Raw genomic sequence first — 24790 nt, forward strand, 5'->3', positions numbered from 1 at the left:
CATACAGTGAGAGCGCAGATCGCCTTGGCGGTTGACATATGCTACTGCTGCCATGCTGTCCGTCCGAACTAGCACGTGCTTGCCCTGGATCAACGGCCGGAACCTCCGCAGGGCGAGCAGAATTGCCAGTAACTTGAGGCAGTTGATGTGCCAACGCAGTCGCGGACCCGTCCAGAGGCCGGCGGCTGCGTGCCCGTTGCAAACAGCGCCCCAGCCCATTTTGGAGGCATCTGTCATGACCACGACATGCCTGGAGACCAGTTCTAGGGAAACACCTGCTCGTAGAAACAAGAGGTCGGTCCAAGGGCTGAAAAGACGGTGACAGACCGACGAAATGGCCATGCGGAGTGTCCCGTGGCACAATGCCCATCTCGGGACTCGAGTCTGGAGCCAGTGCTGAAGCGGCCTCATATGCATCAACCCAAGCGGGGTGGCCACCGCCAAGGATGCCATATGCCCCAGGATCCTCTGAAAAAGTTTCAGTGGAACTGCTGTTTTCTGTTTGAATGCCTTCAAACAGGCCAGCACCGACTGGGCACGCTCGTTCGTAAGGCGCGCCGTCAAGGAGACTGAGTCCAACTCCAAACCGAGAAAAGAGATGCTCTGAACCGGGAGGAGCTTGCTCTTTTTCCAGTTGACCCGAAGCCCTAGTCGGCTGAGGTATGAGAGCACCAGGTCCCTGTGTGCGCATAACACGTCTCGAGAGTGAGCTAAGATTAGCCAGTCGTCGAGATAGTTGAGAATGCGAATGCCCATCTCCCTTAACGGGGCAAGGGCAGCCTCTGCGATCTTCGTAAAGATGCGAGGAGACAGGGACAGGCCGAAAGGGAGGACTTTGTACTGATACGCCTGACCCTCGAACGCGAACCGCAGGAAGGGTCTGTGTCGAGGAAGGATCGAGACGTGAAAGTAAGCATCCTTCAGGTCTACCGCCGCGAACCAACCTTGATGCCGGACGCTCGCTAGAATGCATCTTTGCATCAGCATCTTGAACGGGAGTCTGTGTAAAGCCCGGTTCAGTACTCGCAGGTCCAAGATTTGCGCAACCCACCGCCTTTTTTCGGTACGAAGTAGGGGCTGTAAAACCCTTTCTTCATCTCGGCTGGAGTGACAGGTTCTATCGCGCCCTTCCGTAGGAGGGTAGCGATCTCCACGCGCAGGGTAACAGCGTTTTCGCCCTTGACCAAGGTGAAGTGAATACCACTGAACCTGGGCAGGCACCTGGCGAACTGAATCGTGTAGCCGTATTGGACGGTCCGGACCAGCCACCGTGATGGATTGGGAAGCGCAAGCCATTTGTCCAAATTCCGTGCGAGGGGGACCAAGGGGACAACATCGTCAGACATACCGGCAGGTGGGGCGGAGCGGCGGGGCGGAGTGCAAGGTGCCACTAGGGAGTCTAGGGACATCGAAGCACTTACCTGGCTCCTTGTGACCACCCCTGGAACAGCCTGAGATGGGAGAGGAAGAGGCCTGTCCTCGTAACCCGTGGAGGCTGCCACATCGGGGGCGGGGTGTGCCACAGCTGGGCACTCAGGGGCGGAAAGGGCACCACTGGAGCGCCAATCCTGCAAGAAAAAACCCATGGACGGTAGTCGTGGTGACTACTGTACACACCGGGTATGTGACCCAGGGAGGAAGGAAGCCGCTCTTTTGCTGAACTGTTGGGTACCGCAGCCACTTGGGCGTGCGGCGAAATCAAACAAAATGGCAACAAAAGATTTTCCACCCGGCCCTCCACCGGGGGATGGAGTGGTCTTTCTACCAGCTCCACGTGAGTGGGTTCCCTTGTCCCTGGGTTGCCCGTCTCAGGGGCACTTCGAGGACCTCTGTGCGTTCTTCGGCACCGGCTGTGAGATGGGTGGCGTCGGCTTCCTGCGGTGGGCTCCACGCCGGGGCCGGGCCGGAGGGGTGGGCTGCGGCGGAGCCGGCGCAGTCACTGCAGGGGGACGCCCTTGGCGACGAGCACATGGGGTGCGGGATCTTGAGCCGCGCCGGGGCAGGATGTGCCGGATTGCTTCCGTCTGCTGCTTTACCGTCGAGAACTGCTGGGCAAAGTCCTCAACGGTGTTGCCGAATAGGCCCTCCTGGGAAATGGGGGCAGCAAGAAACCGTGTCTTGTCGGCCTCGCCCATCTCGACCAGGTTGAGCCACAGGTGGCACTCCTGGACCACTAGTGTGGCCATCGTCCACCCGAGAGACCACACCGTGACCTTCGTCACCCGGAGGGTGAGGTCAGTCGCCGAGCGCAGTTCCTGCATCAAATCTGGGGCGGAACTACCCTTGTGCAGTTCTTTCAGCGCCTTGGCTTGGTGGACCTGCAGGAGAGCCATGGCATGCAGGGCAGAGGTGGCTTGTCCAGCAGCGCTGTAGGCCTTAGCCATCAGGGACGACGTGAGCCTACAGGGCTTGGACGGGAGCTTAGGGCGTCCACACCAGGTGGCGGCGCTCTGCAGGCATAAGTGTACCACGAGTGCCTTATCCACCGGGGGAATCACCGTATAGCCCCTGGCCGCCCCGCCATCGAGGGTAGTGAGAGCGGGGGAACTGCGGAGTCGGGGTCGGGCAGTAAAAGGTGCCTCCCACGACTTCGTCAGCTCCTCATGCACCTCCGGGAAGAATGGCATTGGAGCGGGGCGTGGCTGTTTTGAGCGGCGTTGCGAGCCCAGAAACCAATCATCAAGTCGCGAGGGTTCAGGGGAGAGTGGAGGGTTCCACTCTAGCCCGACGCTCACGGCCGCCCGGGAAAGCATGTCCATCATTTCGGCATCGGCCTGTAACTGGGCGACCGTCCCCGAAGGGGGAAGCCCAGCTGAGGCTTCTGCGTCCGACTGGACAAGCCCGCTCTCCGATGCTGCGCTCGAGAGCTCATCATCTTCGCGGGCCCCGAACAAGAAGCCAGACTCGCCGTGCGACGAGCCGGCGAACTCATCCGGAAGCCCGACTGGGGCAGACGAGCGTGCTGGGGAATGGGAGGTCCGCGGGGGGATACCCGGCGGAGGTGATCCCATTGAGGTCCCCAAATCGCCCCCAGTGCTAGCCGTGCTGACCTCATACCCGTAGGTAGGAGGACCGAGGCGGGGAGCCACTGGGGTGGCTTGCTTTCTTACGAAAGCAAGCCGCAACCGCAACGTTGCCATGGTCATGTTCACGCAGTGAGAACATGAACCATTCATAAATGCTGCCTCCGTGTGGGTCGTGCCCAGACACGAAAGACAGCGATCATGACCATCCGAAGTTGAGAGAAAACGACCACAACCAGGAATAACACACGATCGGAAAGGCATCTTTAGAAAGACGCGTCTTTAAAAAGACGTTCCGTGTGTGCGCTCTTTTAGAGAAATATACTCTTTTAGAGGGGAAAAACGCTCTTTCAGAAGATATACTCTCTAGTTTTTCTGCCGAAGCGCCCAGGGGCGTTCTCTGCAGTGCATCAGTGCAGAGGAGGGAGAAGCCGCTGAAATGCGCTGTCAGATCCAGCAGAGGTGAATGAACAGTGCTGTTCAGCTCAATGAGCATGACCGTTCGGCTCCGAAGAGAAAATCTGAATGAGTGGTTGCATACCAGCTCCTTTTATACCAGTATGTCCGGGGGAGTGGCATGCAAATACCACTTGCCAATTTTCACTGGCCTTTTATCAAAGACCAGAGGTGTCTCGGGCTCCCAAGAGTGACCCCTAGTGTCACTACATCGACACCAACGTCGAGTGAGTGACCTGCTTTAGCTCTGTGTGGAAGTTCAGAAGGTCATGCTGAGGGGCCTCTCTGACCAATGACTTTTTTTGCTTTAAATCATGCCGTTTCAGTCTCTTTGACTATTTTATTGTCCAAAGGCAGGCCTCCACCAGACTTTTTGGTGCCTAGTCCTTTCATTTATGACATTGAGGAATTCCAGGTTTAAAAGGTTGATTTTTCTAGATTCAAATTATATTGACAGCAATTGTTCGCTTCTTTGCATCTAATATCCTACAGCATGATGGATATGCGCGTGCACACAAATATATGCCTCTGAATAAAGTGTGTTGTTGATAAAAAGTTTGAATGTTAATTTGATTTATGGAGTTGAAATTAAAATAATGCTGTTTCAATTATGCTTTGGAAATATTCTGATCAATGTCAAGATGCACACACAGTACTGTGCAAAAGTTTTAGGCACTTGAGTAAAATGTTGCTTAGTGAGGATGTCTTCAGAAATAATGCCATAAATAGTTTTCACTTATCAATTAACGTCATACAAATTCCAGAAACATAAAAAAAGCTAAATCAATATTTGGTGTGACAACCTTTGCCTTTAAAACAGCACCAATTCTTCTAGATACACCAGGAAACAGTTTTTCTTGGTTGTTGGCAGATAGGATATTCCAAGCTTCTTGGAGAACTTGCCACAGTTCTTCTATCTATTTAGGCTGTCTCAGTTGCTTCTGTCTCTTCATGTAATACCAGACTGACTCGATGTCGAGATACCAGCTCTGTGGGGGCCATACCATCTGTTGTTGGGCTCCATGTTGCTGTTTTGAAGGCAAAGGTTGTCACACCAAATATTGATTTAGCTTTTTTTATTTTTCTGGACTTTGTATGACGTTAATTGATAAATGAAAACTATTTGGTTCAGAGGAGGAGACGGCAGGCGAGTTGCGACATGCAACGCGAGCGTAAGCCGCCTTAGTGGTTTATATACGCTACCGTTACCGTGTTGTCCATCTGGACCAACACGTGCTTGCCCTGGATCAACGTCCGAAGCCTCCGCAGGACCAGTACTACTGCCAGCAACTCGAGGCAGTTGATATGCCAACGCAGTCGCGGTCCTGTCCAGGAGCCAATGGCTACGCGCCCGTTGCACACGGCACCCCAGCCTAACTTGGAGGCATCTGCAGAAGGATCGTGATCTCCATACGGAGGGATGCCACTGAACACGGGCAGTCGATGGGTGAACTGAATCGCATAGCCGAGTCGGATCGTCCTGGCCAACCAGCATGACAGGTTGGAGAGTGCTAGCCATGCCTCCAAACTCTGCGCGAGGGGCACCAAGGGGATGATCACATTTGATGTACCTGCAGGTGAGGCCTCGTGACGGGGAGGAGCAGGAACCACCACGTTGAGGAGCCTCGCATCCCGAGCTCGTGGCTGTGCTGAGGGAAACATCAAAGCACTTACCTTTCTCCGTATTCCCACCATAGGACTGATCAGCGACAGGGGAGGAGGCTGAGTGCCCTTGCAGCTCGTCACGACCGCCTGGCCGTGGGTGTGTGTGTGCCGCGGCCGGGTGCACGATGGCGGGGGGCCTGCGTTCATAGCACCCTGGCTGCGAATGTTCGGTGTCTGACTGTTGTGATAACTACGGCTGAAAACACCAGCTGTGACCCAGGGAGTGAGGAAACCGCTCTTTTTTTTAAAATGTGGGTACCGCAGCCTCTTGGCCGTGCGGCGAAAACAAAACAAAAGGGAACACAGGATTCTCCTCCCGGCCCTCCACCGGGGGATGGAGTGGTCTGGATACCAGCTCCAGGGTTCCAGCAGGCCTCTTCTTCCCTGGGTCGTCCATCTCAGGGGCGCTTTGGGACCTTCCTGGGGCTCTTAGCACCGGACCGTGAGACGGGGGGGCGTCAGCTTCCTGCGGGGGGGCTCTACGCCGGGCTTGGGCTTTGGCAGAGCTGCCTGAGTTGCAGCCACAGGGGGACGCCTTCAGCAGTGAGCAGACGGGGTGCGGGACCTTGTACCACGCCGGGGAAGGATGTGTTGAATCACCTCTGTCTGCTTCTTCATCACTGAGAACTGCTGGGCAAAGTCCTCAACGGTGTCGCCGAATAGACCGATCTAGGAGATGGGAGCATCGAGGAAGCGGACCTTGTCGGCATCCTTCATCTCGACCAGATTCAGCCATAGGTGGTGCTCCTGGACCACCAAGGTGGACATCGCCTGCCCAAGTGCCCGTGCTGTGATCTTCATCGCCCGGAGGGTGAGATCGGTCACCGAACGTAGCTCCTGCATCACTTCGGGGTCAGGACTACCCACGTGCAGCTCTTTCAGTGCCTTGGCCTGGTGTACTTGCAGGAGGGCCATGGCATGCAGGGCGGAGGCGGCCTGTCCAGCGGCAATGTAAGCTTTGGCCACCAGAGACGACGTAGACTTACAGGCCCTGGATGGGAGCCTCGGGTGATTCCGCCAGGTGGCGGCATTTTGCGGGCACAAGTGCACCGCAACTGCCTTATCCACCTGAGGAATCTCTGTATACCCCCTGGCCGCCCCACCGTCGAGGGTAGTGAGAGCAGCCGAACCCAGAAGTCGGGTCCGGTCAGTAAAAGGTGCCCGCCACGACTTTGTGAGTTCTTCGTGCACCTCCATGAAGAATGGTACCAGGGCAGGGCATGGCCGTGAGCGGCGCTCCGAACCCAGGAACCAATCATTAAGCCGCGAGGGCTCAGGGCAGGGTGGAGGATTCCACTCCAGCCCGACACTTGTGGCAGCCTGGGCAAGCGTGGTGGTCAGCTCTGCGTCAGCCTCAGACTGGGCGGCTACACCCGAAGGTGGAAGGCCAGTCGAGTCCTCAGCGTCCGACTGCACCAACCCGCTCTCCAATGCTGCGATCGAGAGCTCATCCTGCTCACGAGCTCCAAAAGAGACATTAAACTCGCTCTGAGGCGAGCTGCCTGTCTCATTCCAGAACTCAACCGGGGCAAACGAGCATAATGGGGAATGGGAGGTCTGTGGGGGATTACCTGGCGGAACCACTCCCATTGAGGTCCCCAAATCGCTCCCAGCGCAAACTGACATGGCCTCGTACCCATAGGTAGAAGGCCCGGGGTGGGGAGCAACTGGAGTGGCTTACCCCCGGAAGAAGGAAAGCCGTGACTGCAACTTTGCCATGGTTATGTTCTCGCAGTGAGGGCACGAACCATCCACGAACCCTGCCTCAACGTGACTATGGCCCAGACATGTGAGACAGCGCTCATGGCCGTCAGAGGCGGAGAGATAGCGACCGCATCCAGGAACTACACACAGACGGAAAGGCATTTTTAAAAAGACGCTTTCCGTCAGTGTGCACTCTTTTAAAAGGAAATATACTCTTTTCTGCAAGAATATATACTCTTTCAGCTGTCGAAGCACCCAATCATCAATCACACAGAGGGGGAAAAAGCCACTGAAATGCGCTATATATCCAACAGCATACGCTTCTCGATATGAGGTGAATGGAACGGCAGTGGAACTCTCTGCTCAACACCATTCGGCTCTGAAGAAAAAATCTGAATGAGTGGTTGTGAGCCAGCTCCTTTTATACCCGTATGTCCAGGAGAGTGGCATGCAAATTCCACTCGGCAATTCCCATTGGCCTTTTCTCAAAGATCAGAGTTGTTTTGGGCTCCCAAGAGCGACCCCTAGTGTCACTACATCGACACAACATCGAGTGAGTGACAGATAGGGGAACTTTTGCACAGTACTCCGTATGTTACCACATGATATTTTTTAAATTACCTGACAAAACATTTTTAAATGAAAATATTAACCAAAAAATTTACTTCATATAGGAACATCTGAATTAAATGGTTTTGTTAAAATAAAAAAATAAAAATTCAACATGTATAAATTAACCTGACTACATTTGGTAACATCAACAAAACTAGTTGTGAGGGTTAGGCCTGGTAGCAATAGCTCTTAAAGTAACAGGTTACCACTTTTTAGTGTATTGATCTCACTGTTATGAATAATTATTATTTCCCTCTTATTTTAAATTTAATAATTTAATAATTTAATAATTTTGTATTTATTGTTTTATATTTTATTTATTGTTTATTTTTCATTTAATTTAATTGTTGTTGTTTTTTTAGGGAAGAAGAGTTCACTGGTTACTAAGGTGTATATTTGTAAAGACAATATACATTGTTCAAGATAAAGTACAGTGCAGTTGGGTTTCGGGGTTCTGTTGGAGCAAAGAAATTGGGGTATTTGTTTCATTGCTGTCTTTATATCATATAAAATAATAATGAAAAGTCATTGATTAAAAGAAAAGACAACAAACAAGCTGCACACAAGCTCAAGTGGTGCTGGAAATGTTTAGCCAAGTTGAACTCTTCAAGCCTTATACTTCAAGCATTATACTGAAACCAGTCCAAGACCCCGTTTACACCTGGCCACTTAAATGCGTCTCCTGTGACCACTTGTGTTCGGATTTCACGGGGAGGATCTCAGTTTTATGGTGACATACTGTACATAAATCACTATGTCAGTGTGTTACTGCATGAAAAAGAAAGCACAAAAAAATGGTGCACTGTTTCTCCCAGATGCATCTGAAATGTAATCTAAACACAAACGCAGCATTTCAAGCAGAATTATCCATTTTTTTAGTGGATTACCTGTAATAAAGGAGCTCCAGATGTTCATGCTTCTCATGTGTTTTGATATCAAACACTGAAGAAGATCCGTGAAGTTCTTGTGTTTGTGTATGTAGCCACTTTTTTTTATTTTCCGATCGGATGGTTATTTTCTTTAAAAGCCGCTCGTAACCAGCAAAGTTTAAACTTTTGTTTTAGCACAGCGGTTGATTGACAGGTAAGGGGTGGTGCTTCACTCCTGTCTGGGATGCATTCAGGACGCATTACTGTTTACACCCTAAATGCGATGTGGTCACAGCTGTTTTTGACCACATTTGTAGGTGGGTTTTGTGATCCGATAGCAAATTGTTTTAGACCCTGTTTAGACATGTATTTAGCATTGACCGAATGTGATCGGATCACCTGAAACGAATATTAATACCAGGTGTAAACGGGGTCTAATTTGCTACATTAAGATTCATTCTGTTCCCCAGTGCTCAGTTATTGTGGGGGCGTGGTCATGTGTCGGTCTGCGGGAGAGAGAGTGCGGTAAGGCTCGTCACCTGGTTCATAATTATCTCTAACACCTGTCTGTCATTATAGTGATGGCGGAGGGAGACAGGCACGCCAGAGCATCAGAGGGAGAGAAAGAGACCGACTACCCTACAGCCAAACACAGAGTGTTTTGCTTTTATTTTTGGAAATCATTTAGTTTGTATTGACAGTCACCGTCAAAAGTGAACATTAAAGAGACTGACCTTGAATCTGCTTCGTTGTCTCCTGACTCCTCCATTGCCCGAACTAAGAGATCTGCTACAGTTATTCACTCTGTTTCTTCTTAATTCTTCTTTGCTTCTCTGTTCTCAACTGGGCAAACATCAGATGGGTTCTTGGGTTTACAGATTTAGACTACTTACTAGATGCATCTGCAATAGAGGAAAGAATGAAAAAAAAGGATTCAGCTCCAGTAAGCACTACAGCAAAGCGGGTTCTTGGATTCGATTGGGAAGTGGATACTCAGTGCCAGAGAGAAAACAAAAGCTTGATATGTGAGTGTTGGCAGGAGAATGCAGGTGGTTGTTTGTGTGCTCGCTTTTGAGGATGGCCTTTTCTTGAACTGACATGCAACTTGCACACGCACACATATACACACAGTATTCGTAAACAAATGCAAACCCACAGCTATCGACAGAAAATGTTCTCTAGCTGAGCTAATGACATAAAGCTGACAGTAAACTCTTCATGTAACCAAGCCCACCATTTGTGCCACAATACATATTTATTCTTGTAATTCTTGTAGTTAGGCTATATAACCAAAGTATGTTGTTTTGTGTAAAAACATGTAAAAAAAAAAAATATATATATATATATATATATATACATTGGCATCCAAAAGTTTGGAATAATGTACAGATTTTGCTGTTTCGGAAGGAAATTGGTATTTTAATTCACCAAAGTGGCATTCAACTGATCACAAAGTATAGCCAGGACATTACTGATGTGAAAAACAGCACCATCACTATTTGAAAAAAGTCATTTTTGATCAGATCTAGACAGGCCCCATTTCCAGCAGCCATCACTCCAACACCTTATCCTTGAGTAGTCGTGCTAATTTGGTACTAGAAAATAATTTGCCATTATATCAAACACAGTTGAAAGCTATTTGGTTTGTTAAATGAAGCTTAACATTGTCTTTGTGTTTGTTTTGCCACAGTATGCAATAGGCTGGCATGTCTTAAGGTCAATATTAGGTCAAAAATGGCAAAAAAGAAACAGCTTTCTCTAGAAACTCATCAGTCAATCATTGTTTTGAGGAATGAAGGCTATACAATGCTTGAAATTGCCAATGAACAGAAGATTTCATACAAAGGTGTACACTACAGTCTTCAAAGACAAAGGACAGTTGGTTCTAACATGGACAGATAGAGATGTGGAAGGCCCAGACACAACTAAACTAGAGGATAAGTACATCAGAGTCTCTAGTTTGAGAAATAGACACCTCACATGTCCTCAGCTGACAGCTTCATTTAATTCTACCCACTCAAGACCAGTTTTATGTGCAACAGTAAAGAGGGGTGCAGGCCTTATGGGAAGAATTGCAAAGAAAAAGCCACTTTTGAAACAGAAAAACAAAAAGAAATGGTTAGAGTGGGCAAAGAAACACAGACATTGGACAACAGATAATTGGAAAAGAGTGTTATGGATCTTAACCCCATTGAGCTTTTGTGGGATCAGCAAGACTGTAAGGTACATGAGAAGTGCCCGACAAGACACTAGCATCTATGGCAAGTGCTACAGGAAGCGTGGGGTGAAATGTCACTGGAATATCTGGACAAACTGACAGCTAGAATGCCAAGGATCTGCAAAGCTGTCATTGCTGCATGTGGAGGATTTTTTTATGAGAACTCTTTGAAGTAGTTTAAGTAGTTCTGAATATTTCATGTTTTTTTTTTTGTTTTTTTTAAACAGTAATAGTAATTTTTCACGTTATTAATGTCCTGACTATACATTGTGATCAGTTGAATGCCACTTTGGTGAATAAAAGTACCAATTTCTTTCCATAAGAGCAAAATCTGTACATTATTCCAAACTTTTGGCCGCTATATATATATATATATATATATATATATATATATATATATATATATATATATATATATATATATATATATGGCCATTACCTGGATAGAACTACTGGGGAAAGCTTGCTACTGAAAGATGTTTTAGTAAAGCCCTCAGAGTGCGTGCAAAACCGGCCACGTGCTTTTACCGGCCACAATTCATTCTTATTGAATCTTCCCTCATGAGTCCAAGACAAATTTCCCTTCAGGAACAGTAAAGTGTATTTCATTTCATTTATTAATTTGACATCATCCAGGTGTGAATGCTGTTGTCTGATAATGATAAAGGAGATCCCCTCACTTTCTGTAAAATGCTTTGAGTGGAAGTATCCAAAAAAAAAGAGCTATACCATATATGTAAGAAATGATTATTATTAAAGTGCTAAGTCTTGCAAAGGTGATTCAGTAGATATCTAGCCTCAAGTTTTAGACAGATGTATTTGTTTAAGATCTGTGGTGTTCCAGGTCTTCTCGCTCTCTCTTTCTCTCTGTCCCTGAGATCTCCATGGTCCAGTAGAGCAGTGCTGTTAAGGGAGAGTATGGGTGACAGATCTGGGACAGCTTAGAGGCTGCTGACTGACGGAGATAGAGCTAAGGGCCGTGGGTCCTTTCTACTCAGCCCTCCATGGAGTAAACCTACTTTGAAGTGCTGTAATTGTTTTTAATCGCCGGGTGGCTGTGGCAGCTTTAAATTTCACAGGGTCGCCACACTCAGCCGAGCAGAGCGATAAAGAGCAAGTGATCCAGGAGAGGAGGGAAACTCCTGAGATGATCTGCAGTCCTCTTCTTTTCTTCCCTCCTCCTCTCCATGGAGCGTAGCGAAGGGAAGTGGATGATGGATGTGGCCTTTCTAACTTTTCCTTCCTTTCTTCTCCTTGCATTCTGCCTGCAGACCAGATTGCCCAGAACCCCAAAACCATTGTGTGTCCCATGATAGACGTGATTGACCATAACCACTTCGGGTACGAGGCACAGGCGGGGGATGCCATGCGGGGAGCCTTTGACTGGGAGATGTACTACAAACGCATTCCCATCCCACCTGAGCTACAGGGACCAGACCCCAGCGATCCATATGAGTGAGTGCATTCAATCAGACACTTTTATGTCCCATTTGCTACATGCCCAATATACAATATTTTACGATGAAAATCACAACAGTTACCTAGAAATCTAGTAGTTGCTCCTTTAAAATATTCATAGAGATAAAGTTATCATGTATTCAATATTAATCGTTATTATGAACATCTACAGTTATACATTAGAGAAATTTGTTCTCTGTCCCTCTCACTGGAGAAGCAGTGGAGAGTTTTATCACATCTAGTAATTTAAAAAGATATGAGCTACACTTTCAATTAATTGTTTCTTTGTGTTCCATGAAATGTCTGCTTTTGTTTTTTTCTTTTTTCTAGTATGCTTCATTGTTCCATCCCCAGTTTGCTCTAACTTCTGATCTGTCAGCCTGTTTCAAAATCTAATTTCTGTCTGCTGCAGTGAGATACTGAGATTGACCTTCTTTAACTATTATTGATGTGTATAAATAGAGGATGCATGAAGTGCCACTCTTTGTCTTATGTTACACATAAGACTCTTATGTGTCTTACATGTCCATTAACCTGCATGTAAGACACTAGCTCTAAACCGAAACCTAGCGAGTTGTCTCACTGCCTACTGCCCTTTTGCTTTGTTAAACCTATAAAACAAAATGTATGACTTAAAATAAAATCATAGGGATTAGGGCTGGGTAAAAATATAAATTATCCAGTTTAGCACCGAGATCCTTTCACTGTGTTGAGAGTAAGTTTGGTTTGACTCGTTCAGTTTAATGCATGTCTAAAGACGAGATCCACACAATCCATTTGTCATTGATAATGTCTCTTTTAATACCATTTTTGTTTGTTACAGTCAGTTGTTGATCAAAAACAACAAAAAATAAACATTTCATAAGATTAAAGAAGCTGTGTGAGACTCTTGTTAATATACGTTAATATCTTGACACTCTCTTTTATACAGTATACTTAACCAAAACAAAACGCTGATCTGTGGGTAGTCTTAAAAAACAGTATCATTTTAGCACTTGTTCAACATACCAATGCAAATACTTGTATTTAGTATTAATTATTCATGTAAACAATAAAAAGAACTGAAATTATAAAAAATGTAATGATAAATTATCATTTGTAAAGGCGACGTCTACATTAATCCGAAAATGCCGTTTTCGAAACACTCTCCATCCACACTGCCTTTTTTAAGCATTTTCCAAAAGTAGCTCATCCACATTGAAACATATGAAAATGCCTATACCCCTTACTTCTCATGCGGAAAAATTGCCGTAGCATGTACGATCTGAAACGCAATTGTCCTTGTGTTCCATCGCCGGACACCAATTCCATGTAAACTTCCCATCACGTTTAAACAGTGGCGAATTCTCAGGGCCAGCAAATCCTTCTCTGCTGGCCTAACATGCCAAATAAATAAATATTTTTCATCCTTTCATTCTCAATCACCTTTTTGACTATGTCTTTTTAATCGCTTTCCACTCTTAATTAATCTACAAACAAATAGAGAAAAAAAGTTTATCCAGAATTTATTCCTTGATGCTTACAAGCGAAGCATGACAACTGTTTCACAAATCGCATGCCCAAAGCCAAGCTCGTTAGCCAAAGCAGCATGTGAGTTTGAGCTCCACCCCCTCAGGCCTTCAGAATTTCCACAGAATCCCTCAACAGTGCAAATGAATGGGACAGATTCATCAGCCAATCAGATTGATTTATTTTTTCTTGGTGGGTGTGAACTTTAGAATATGTCCCGGTTGAGGCCTTCTAGCTGGCCTTGAGTGACGCAATCACGCTTTAAGTGACATAATTTGAAAGCGAAGAGCGCAAGATCTTGCTGACGAGTCGACTGTCATTACTGCCGCTATCGCCATTGAGAAAGAGATCCTTATGGATTTACAAACCTGAGATGTTTTGCATGACCGTGTGATTGCTTAATTTATTAATCATGAAAGGAGGACTGATTTTCACTTCATGCAAATTGGTAAGTGCTTTTTGCATTGTTATAGCAACATCAGGAGTTTTCTAAGTGTAAATTAGGTTGCTGGAACATTCAGTGTCAGATCAAGTTTTGAAAAGAAGTGCTGCGTTCCATTCAACTCGGAAAGTTGGATTTTACAACTTCCTACTAGGAAAAGTGCAATGGAATGCATCTTGAAGTCAGAATTACAACTTTTAGGCTCGTGCAGAAATTCTCAACTCCGATTTCACTGAGATGCAGGGGCATGATGTCACACAAACATGTTGATACTCAGGGAGATATACAAAGTAAGTGATAAACATTTACTTTATTGAGTAATATCGATAAAAATGATATTAAAGCTTGTTTAACAAACGCTTGCAGAAACAGGTGTATAAAACATTATAATCTCTTTTGATAATCGTACACCTGAAGCACAAATGCTAGCGCTGCAGCATTGTTTATCAGTTGGGTTGCTAGGAGACATCTCTAATGAGAGTCAAACCCCTGCTAAGCTAACGGGAGCATTGCAGTTCCGAATATCGGGGAATGGAATGCATTTATGGTCGGAGATATCAAGTAGGAATAGCCCACATCCAACTTGCATGGAACGCAGCATAACCATGAACCCTGATGAAAGGAAATTTATTGCAAGCAACATTTAAATCGCAAATATTATTAGATTTTTTTCAGGTATTATAGACCTCCTTGGTAGATTCATATGAAAAATTATGATTTTTTAATGTCTGTTCGGGAGACGTTCATTTCACAAAACAGTCATGCTGCAGTAAAAATGAGTCTTGCTTGAGCATTAAGTGTCATTTCAAGTTCTGGCTTTTGTGCGTGGACATGTTTTTAAAATGTCAATTGGTATTATTAGTTAGCTGCGACATAATGTATGATGCCCAAAGGCATAGGGTGTCTTATCCATGGAAACTGTGTTTTCTTAATGGCATGAATTACACTGAAGGCCTAGACTTTTAATGCATGGCCTTCCAATGTGTTTAAAGGAATCCATTGTGAAGGTTGTATAAAGTAACATTTATCTTTAACCTCGTGCAACCCTGCGTCCACATGTGTGGACATTGTATTTTGGCTTCGCTACACGCAACGCATATTTTTAATGAATTAAAACCAACAGAATAATGTTCACAAGACTCTACACTGTTATTGAATGGTTAAAATTCTGGCGAACCATGTCACATGACATAACAGTTTGACATTGATTTACTGGTGCAGCGCCAACATAAGTGCCTCTGGTAAGAAACCTCTAAGTTTTTTTTATTGAAACCTGTTTGGTTGTAAAGAGTAGCGTCTCTAGTTATGTTTGATATGCAGCTTTTTAAAAAATCCATACATTGTTTGCACATCAACGTGCTTGTAAATATGATGTCCACATATGTTGAAATTAGGACTGTGTTTTTCCTCAAAAGTTGAAAAAAACATGTTAATTCTTTTTTATATTGTTCAACATTAATACATCTGTGGGTCAGTTCGCTTCATTTTAATATAACATTTGCATTGTTTTATTTTGTTATCACTGTACAATACATTAACATTAGTAAATGCATTTCTATATATTTACTGTACATTTTCAGATTGTGAATAAATGTATTTATGCAAAAGCTGAAAAGTATTGCTTTATAGAGGCTTTAATTTTGTTTAGTCACAACATAATTCCCATAGTTACATTTATGTTATTCCATAGTTTTGATGACTTTACTATTATTCTAAAATGTGAAAAAAAAAAAAAAAAAAAAAAATTTATGATAAAGAATGAGTAAAGGCTTGTTCAGACTGCCACTAAAAATCAGATTTTTTGCATATCCAGATTGTATCCAGATGAGTTTTTGATAATCTGGACAGCAAAAAACCACATGAAATCTGATTTTTCCGAATCTGACTCAAACGACATCAGGAGGTGGTTTCAAATGCGATTGAAATCTGATTTTTTTCAGATGCATCTCAGTCCGGACGCTCTGGCTGCTCAAATCGGATTTCAAATGGTTTTTTGCATCACTCTTAACGCAACACACAATGATGACATCAAAATTCGGTGACTGCAGCACGGAACATCACAATATTTACCAGTCTACTCCGTCACTGAGTTTTTCTTGTGCGACAGAGGAGTTCTGCACCGCGACTGGACAGGGTGCTTATTTGGAGAGCGAGATGATGCACCTCCATTTTTCCCGCTCTGTTTTGAAAGCATTGTCACGTGGGTACGCCTACATCCTTACCAAAGCAACCCATGCAGATAGGTTGGTTATGTCTGAACACGCAAATCTGATTTGATCACTTGCAATTAATAGTGCGGACAGTCTGCCTGATAAGATCTGATTTGAGAAAAAATCAGATCTGCCTGCAGTCTGAACTTAGCCTAAGTGTTTCAAAACTTTTGACCGGTAGTGTATATATATACAGTATATATCTATGTGTGTGTGTGTGTTTAATATATATATATATATATATATATATATATATATATATATATATATATATATACAGTGCACATGTGCAACACGAGGAGTGCCGGAAAGCAGGTGTCACAAAACTCCGTTTCTTAAAGTGGCCACGTCCAATTTTATGAAATTTCTCCACTTGGCTACACATGGACAGCAGTGGAGTGAGGCAAAGGGGTGAAAGAACCCAACACTGTCTTTCTGTTCCACTCAGCTTTATTTCATGATGGCAGTTAACAGCATCAAAGTTTCTCACAACAGCATGCAATGCACAAGTGCATGCAGTGCACAAGTATATTACACATTGTTTTGTAAACTCACAATACATTACACAGAAACATACTGGTCATTTTATATCTGTAATTTAATGTGCAAATAAATGCTAATCCATTGTACTCTCGAAGGATAATATACGTGAATGCGCTTTTGCATTTTTAATAACTATTGAGACTGTTGTTCCACAATGTTGGCTCACAAATATAAGTGCTTTGATCGGATAACACACTCACATTAAGGATTAATGGATAGAGTTTGCGTCTGAGACTATCGGTGTCAAACCGCATCTCAAATGAGCCCCAGTCCACCTCTCCATTATCTCAAAACTCTCACGTAATAAATGCTTCTCATGTAACATCTCATAAAAGGTAGTTTAGAGTTTCACGACCCTTTAAAATTCTGCCTCTGTAGGAAGCTCACTATGTTGTGGAAGACAGAAAGGTGCAAGCTCCAGAAATTGGATAAAGTCCCAAAAATGGCAGAAAATTGTTGATTATATATTTATATAGCTAAATCTATTTTTTTCCCATTATTATCACTAAATAATATCACCAAAGCCTTATCTGTCTGGATGGCCATAAATGCGTGACACCCATTGAAGTTCTGCTAGTGTAGAACCATCAGTGGAATTTCAGGAGCCGTATTCACATGATCCCTTTTCATTTAAAGACACTCCCATTGCCTGTGTGTGTGTGTGTGTGTGTGTGTGTGTGTGTGTTCAGGCTTTTGTTTTCCCAGTTCCTCCACTGCTGTTCTTACCAAGTTACCAAGCTCTCTAACTTTCGGCTTCACTGGTCCCCTATCTGCACATTTTGCCCCAGACTAGCCACACTAGGCATTAAGCTGAGGATTAATTTTTGGGGTGGATATGAGGTCTTGAGAAAATCAGCTTTCCTGAGTGTGTCGGAGAGTGTGTTTATATGTTCAGGCGCACTGCATCTCCTCTGCAGAAGTGCTTATACTTACTCTCCCACTCCCTCACTCATTCTCTCATGTACAGACACACAAAGACACACACTTACACAGTCTTACATGCACACTTTCTTGACTGCTGCTGCACACTTGCTGATTAGAATGTTATCATTAGAAGGATGCTGCAAGGTTATATCCACAGACCACTGTTACTGTCTGTGGACTCCAGCCCCCCCTCCCGCGACCTATTATATAGTGCATTCCCTGTCGAGCACCAGTGATATCAACAAAGACAGCACATTCATAAGGAGTAGTTACAGAAAATGAACTGTATCCAATGAATTAGAAGAATAGAAACTTGACTTACATTCTTTTGTGCATTAACTGCATCCTAGTTGAATGTCAGGCATATTTCTGTGACAGTGACACTCCTTTTATACGCATGGAAAATGTGATTCTCGCAAAGATTTGGATGTACTCTCTGTTAAATTATATAGGTACATTTTATTAATAATTTTCAACTGCTGACACACAAATCATGGCTAGTATTAACAGTGATTGTTTAGGCATGCACTTCACTTCTACCTGTTGATTTTTATTTTGAAAATTTTAATTCATTTATTGAAACACCCAAAATATATATATATATATATATATATATATATATATATATATATATATATATATATATATATATATTCAAATTACACTTCAAAAGAAATGAGAATATAATCAACACAACGAAGTGGCAAAAAAATTAATTATACCAAATCCAAACATTTTACACTTTCCAACTTCTTCCACCGGCCCCTTTTGCAGTAACTTAAAAATCACTCTACGACAACAGGTGTAAAAATACCAGTTAAAATTATATCATAAATACAATTGTAAATATAAACATAATAATGATTGAAAAATAAACCATGACCTATAGAGTGTTTAACACAAATCTCATAAATTCTTTCATAAAATGGCTACAACAGTAATCGTCAGAGACATAATTTGATATTCAACTATATTTTCAGAGCTAGGACATCAGTTATTTTCATCACATGCTGGTGAAATCTCCAAACTGCAAATGTACAAACTGAATTTAGACTTTGCACTGAAAACAGATGTGAGTCTGAATCGTCTTAGTGCAATTAACTTTTTCTCAGGAAAATAGCAAATTGAGCTTAGCACTAGTTCATTAACATACAATACACCCACAGTTTGCACGCATACACCCATAGATAGCACAAAAAACCATGCCCACTTGCGCTTTGCGCTAGCATGAAAATTGCACTTAGAATTAGCACTCTCACAAAAAAAATAGAATAAGACTTAGCACACGGTTGTTGCGCTTCGCGCTGCTCTTCGTATGCTCACAAAATTAGAGATCTTGAGGTTACACAATATTTAGCTGTGTTAACCCCTTTTTCTGAGAAAGACATTTTTATTGATGAACAGTTCTGTCTGACATGACATTTTTTTTACTTTGTAATACAGAATTTGCAGGTTAAAGGTAGAGAAAACAATTTTCATAATTGACTAGCCGATGCATTTTCTGAGCTAGTTGTCGAATAGTTGGTGTTAAGGAACCCATGTATAATTAGGCTACATTATGTGACCGCTATCAGATGGGTTTAATGGTGAGATGTGGATGCTAGGCTTAGCCCTTTAACAGGGAAACTAACAGATATTTAACAAATAAATAGGCTAATTAACTGTAACATCTCACAAAACTATCAAGAAACATAAGAAATAAGAAAGGCTCTGATAAAGAGTGGCATAAAACCACTTATGCGCATCTCGGATGCAGAATGATGCTCTTCAATGGAACCCGGAGCACTTGGAGTCACAGGACGATCCTTGCTCTACAATCAAAAGTGCAGAAATGTTAGTTTATATATATTGGGGTGGCGCAACATGCAGTCCATGGCATCCAACAATCTGATAAGTCTTTACAGCCAAGCTATTTATTAAGGTAGTGTCAGACAGAATATGCAGAATGACTACTGAAAAATACTTTCCACAACACCTCACAAATAAACCTGTGGATTATGCATAAAAACAGGAATTTTATCCATAGCAGGGGATTTGAGGTCCAACTGTGAACCTGCTGTGCTTTAATGGCTGTAGCAATGTTGCAATGAAGGACTAAATGTAAAGAATTAAAGAGACAAAACTTCTCGGAGAGACATGTTCACGTGGAACTCAGCTTCCTCTATTAATCGATCATTAAATATGCATATGAAGATAAATGAGATTTTTTTTTATATTACATTTAGGGAGATGATTTAAAAATATTTGTCTCAAGACAAACCCACTCCTACTGACTACAGACCATGTGATGAACATATGCTTATATGGAAGGATTGCAATATTGTCAGATATGCTTGTCTGTCACATTTGGCTTTTTTAGTTAATTATTTTTGTTAAGAAATTTCACTGATTAAGTAGCAGTTTAAGCAGTTTTTGGAGAAACATTCCAGTCATCAAAAACTGGTGTGTGCTTCCCCACTTTTAAAAAGCACCAGCCGCCACTATATACGTAGTTTCAATGGTGTTTTGCTAACATTAACATTTTCAAAATGTAAAAAAAATGACAGTTCATAGGCCTATTATATCTTACATGTGTATTGTAGCCTATCCTCCATGACTGTTTTTGAGAGACCGAATAGCCCAAGTTTAATAGTCTCTCAATAAAAACAAATTTTTAGGGTTTGCCTACTATGTTGTACAGTGGTGTACTTAGTATCACACAGTGTGGTCCTGTTTTTTTTTTTTTTTTTTTTTTTCCTAATGCACTTGTGGCATATGTTTTGTGATTATAAAATTTTTGAGACCTAGTGTAGGTTTATAACAACTTATAACGGCTACAAGTCATAGCATTGGCTAAAATAAATAAATTTAATGAACTAAAATCAATGTCAAGTATGAGTTTCTATTCTATTTAGCATTTTTTTACACTAAATTGTAAATGTAAAGGCCTATTAAAATTACACCCCAATGACCAAACCAAAAGACCACCACTATTTATAGAAAAGAATACATGTTGTGATACATTAAAACTACATTCACCTTTTAAAGTATTCCCATTGAATCCCTCAGCAGTGCAATAGTTGCAAATAAAATATTGTTTTATTTGAACATGGTGGGTGCAATTTTTTGCATATGTCTTTGCCAAGGCCTTCTAGCTGGCCTAGAGTTGCACAATTAAACATTAAATGATGTCCTTAATTAGAGAGTGAAGAGCATGAGAGACATATTAGCTAGCTCAAAGGCTATTTACCAAACATTCATAATAAAGTGAGAGAACAATTTTGTGGTGCTTTTCTCTGTTTTAGCTAAATACTGTATATGAAAAAGACTTGCATTTTCACCTCACTTCTAACAAAGTGTTCACTGGTACACCGGCAAGATACAGACTGTTTTAGTTTGTGCTGATACATCTAGTGATCAGAGCCTGAATTATGGAGAAAATTAAGAAAGCACCATCTGAGGCAGTTATGGTGAATGAAACTAATGTGGGTAATGCAGCACAGCTATCAATGGTGCTTTCTAACATGAAAATGCAAGGATGTAAGGGAGAGATGTGGCTTATTTGACTGAAGTTAAGAGAACAGATGATACTGCAGCACTACTTATTGGATTCCTGGAAGAGCATGAGAATATGAGACTTCCAAATGGACATGAAAATGAAATGAAAAAGTAAACCTCAGTTTAAAACAAGCCCATTTATAGTAAAGAAAGTAATATTAATCAAAATTCATGCTGGTGTGCTTTATATATTGTTCAAGGGGGTTTGTTCATTTGATTAAAAAAAAAAAAAAAAAAAGTAATAACCAACACAAATCTGAGCATCAGAGCTAAGGATCTGTTTTCACTAGCTTCTGAAGTTTTAATCATTTAGTGATTTGTCATCTGGCGAAAAAACTTTTGAAAAATCAAAGTGGGGAAAGCCGCACAAACTCAATACATGGAGCTATTTTCTTCAAATCTTCTGTAATACAGTTTGAATACTTGGAGACATTTCTCAATACATGCCAGTCTCAGAGGGGTATTAAGAAGGATAGTTGGACCTCAGGACACAAAGACAGAGCTCTTTCTGGAGCTCTATCAGAGTTCAGGTTTGAGCAAGACAAAGTGAGCAAGAATGGGAGAAAAATGCCCCTCTACTTCTAGCGTTTTCTTTTAGACTATAATACCAGTAAAATACAACACCTAGCAGCTCATATCATATTCTGACCTTATTATCTGTACTACAATTCTCACTCTCTTTGTCTCTCTCACAGGAAAGCCAGTGAAAAAGTTGTGAATATACCTGAAAAACATGGCTCATGAATATGACACCAAACCCTCCATTCTGCAGACCCAGGCCTTGTTTTGATGCCAGTCACAAACCATTCAGAGATTTGTTGTTTTCCATTCAACACATCTACCGTACCATCATGAACAGTTGCAAAGTATATCAGGCAGCAGTAAGTCCCCTGTATTCTGTTTTTCTTTCAATTCTCAGTGAAAAGTTCCCTTCATAACATCCCTCTAAAGTCGTTAACAATCCAAAGTTAAGCTGACATCTCTCCCTTTCTCACACTCCAGCATCTTGCGTGGGTGCGAGACTCCTCCATCAGAGCCCTGATGCTAGAGGGGTGACGTCTCCTTCGCCAGTTTGCTAACTTTACTTCTGAAGGAAAAGGCACAGGCGTTTTTATGAGGGTAAACAAAGCATAGGACAGGAAGACAAAATGCATCCGTTCAGTCTCCACGAACCCTTTGCTCTCTGTGAGACAGCAGCTCCAAGAAGAGATGCAAAACACTTTGCATCGAGATGACGGATACGTAATGAGCATCTCCCATCAGCCGCCCTCAAACACGGAACAGAAATCAGCTGGCTTTCAATATCCACCGTCCTTTTATTTTAATACTTTTTTATCTCTCAACTCAACTGCTGGCTGAGCAACCTAGCATGGCGCATTCTCATGTGTGAAGCATACGCAGCTAAGAAGCCTTAATATAGATCTTACCGGCTGTTATAAGATGAAAGGGGCCCTCTATGTGTATCACAGCTCATTTGTGGAACAACTGATCTGCTGAGAAGTCAGAGATTTCTTTCCCCACTTTTTTCAGATTGATTGAGAGAAGAAGGAGTTGTAAACCCAACGTATCGGCATTAATGGAAGTGTGGTGCATGATTCACTTTGCTTCTTTGAGACAAGACTGTTACATTATAACCCAGCCTGTTAATATATCCTGACCTTGAGGGACCTCCAACCTCCAAATTAAGACTCCTAATGGAGTTTCATAACAAAGTTCGGGATTAGCATGTTCATTTAATCCAACAAATGTGCTTACATCCATGCTGTGACGATTCCTCCAGCATTTGGCTCCGCCCACTTACCCACGACAGATCCATGTGACAGTTTTGGATGTCACACTACTCTGCGCAAAGTATTTGCTCTCATCAGATAAGCTCTTCCATCACAATCGTTACGTTATTCACTAAACTGCCACAGCAGCCACTATTCATATTTCGTGGCAATGCTGGCTGCCAATTTTACTGTTGTTTTTGCACTGTCTTTCTTTTATTCTCATCTTTTCTCACCGAAGCCGACCTGGCATCGAGGCTGCCTCAGCACTGGCCGCTGCTTCGCTGTATACCTGTCGTACAGCCCCCTATGGCTGTACACAGGTCTTCTAATCCTATTTTCCGCCCAGAGCGGTCCCTACAGCGTGAGGCTGCCTCCGTGAATGGGCACTGCACTGGCTTCATGCCACTTGAGCTCTATTACAACTTTAATATAATGCAAGCGAATCAAAAGATTAACAATTTAATTCAAACATTATTGCAATGCACTAGCATTTCAATCCAGTTCTCCTGCACAGGTTATTCCTATCAGCCTGATTACCTCACTGTGCAGCTAATTTAGGGCATGTTCCATTCAGTGATTATTCCCATGCCCTATTTTCTTCGAAGTTTTTACCATCAACCGTGAGAAATTTGGAGGGCTAAGAAGTGGGGAGCTCAAAAAATTTGGAACTCACTTTTAAGCCTTTATTATCAGAAATTCTGTTTGAAGTTATCTTTCTACATGACTCATGATTGTTCTCACTTCAATGTGGCCTTCGGAGTGTGATTTATTCCATTTGGAACACAGAGGCAATCACGCAACAAGCGAACTTCTTTTCAAATGACCGCTACTCTAATTACAAACATCTTTTCATAACAGTGCAGATATTTTAGCATGAGCTCGCTGCCGCAGCAGCATCCGCTCTGACCATGCTACAGCTCACTAAGGCTATATACTGCTTCTGTCCGAACATACATGAGCCAAATTCGGCTCCGCAATCTGCGGTCATGCTATGCATCACAACTTGTTCATGAATCATTCCGCAAATGTGTCTCGACTGCATTTGAGCTCACCTCGCCACACAGCTCTGATAACTATGAAGCAAGCCCTTCTACAAACTTCAATTTATCTCTAGACTATAACATGACTTTCTCTCCTCCCACCCAGGACAAGCATTTCACGCTGGGGAAATCACTTTTGCCTGAATTATTGGATTACAAACACTTAACAAGCTTGTAAGAAATTAGCAACTTTGTGGCAAGGTATATTTACAACTGCCAGACTTTACCAATAATATGTTAGAATTGTATAATGGAATTAGTTTAGGAATCTTGGCCACGTTCGACCACCATTATATGAAGGATAAATGACAAATGATCAGATTAGAAATCTGAATAAAAATTGTCCACCATTAAATATGTAATACCACAGGCTCGTTGTATCTGCTCACAATTTATAAGGAATATTAGCTCAAGAAGGGAATTATGATTAATTCGGGGAATAATGGAAGAATTAAGGTGTACATCTGATCACTTGACCATGCGGAGCTGATATGATGCATCTGTTAACTCTTCAGAGTAATGCTATTCTTATGGCCATTGAAAATAATATAAAAAAATATGTTGAAATATTGTTCGAGTACGTAGCATAGACCTTTAAGAATCAATTGACGAGATTATCAAAATATACCAGTCAAATCCTCTTTGAATACAAACAAGACTTTATTTCTAATCTACGACATCAACTAACTAACACACATAGACAAACATAAAACAGGTTGGTGAGTGAGCTGTGACAGAAGGTGAATGGAAATGATCTGTAACAGAGAAAATTGAACTTTATGCTATCTATGGACCATGCCCTGAACCC

At 42.9% G+C, this 24790-nt stretch overlaps 1 protein-coding gene across 3 annotated transcripts in view; it reads left to right on the forward strand.

The window, feature by feature from the left end:
- The window catches only part of LOC127445467 (polypeptide N-acetylgalactosaminyltransferase-like 6), a 433776-nt gene that overhangs the window by 361315 nt on the left and 47671 nt on the right, over window positions 1-24790 (forward strand). For all 3 annotated transcript variants that reach the window (XM_051705573.1, XM_051705572.1, XM_051705574.1), the window contains exon 7: window positions 11819-12002. In XM_051705573.1, the coding sequence (XP_051561533.1) occupies window positions 11819-12002 (184 nt within the window). The remainder of the gene's footprint in view (window positions 1-11818; window positions 12003-24790) is intronic.

This window comes from Myxocyprinus asiaticus, chromosome 8 (genome assembly GCF_019703515.2).
Source record: "Myxocyprinus asiaticus isolate MX2 ecotype Aquarium Trade chromosome 8, UBuf_Myxa_2, whole genome shotgun sequence".
NCBI classification, from domain to species: Eukaryota; Metazoa; Chordata; class Actinopteri; order Cypriniformes; family Catostomidae; genus Myxocyprinus; species Myxocyprinus asiaticus.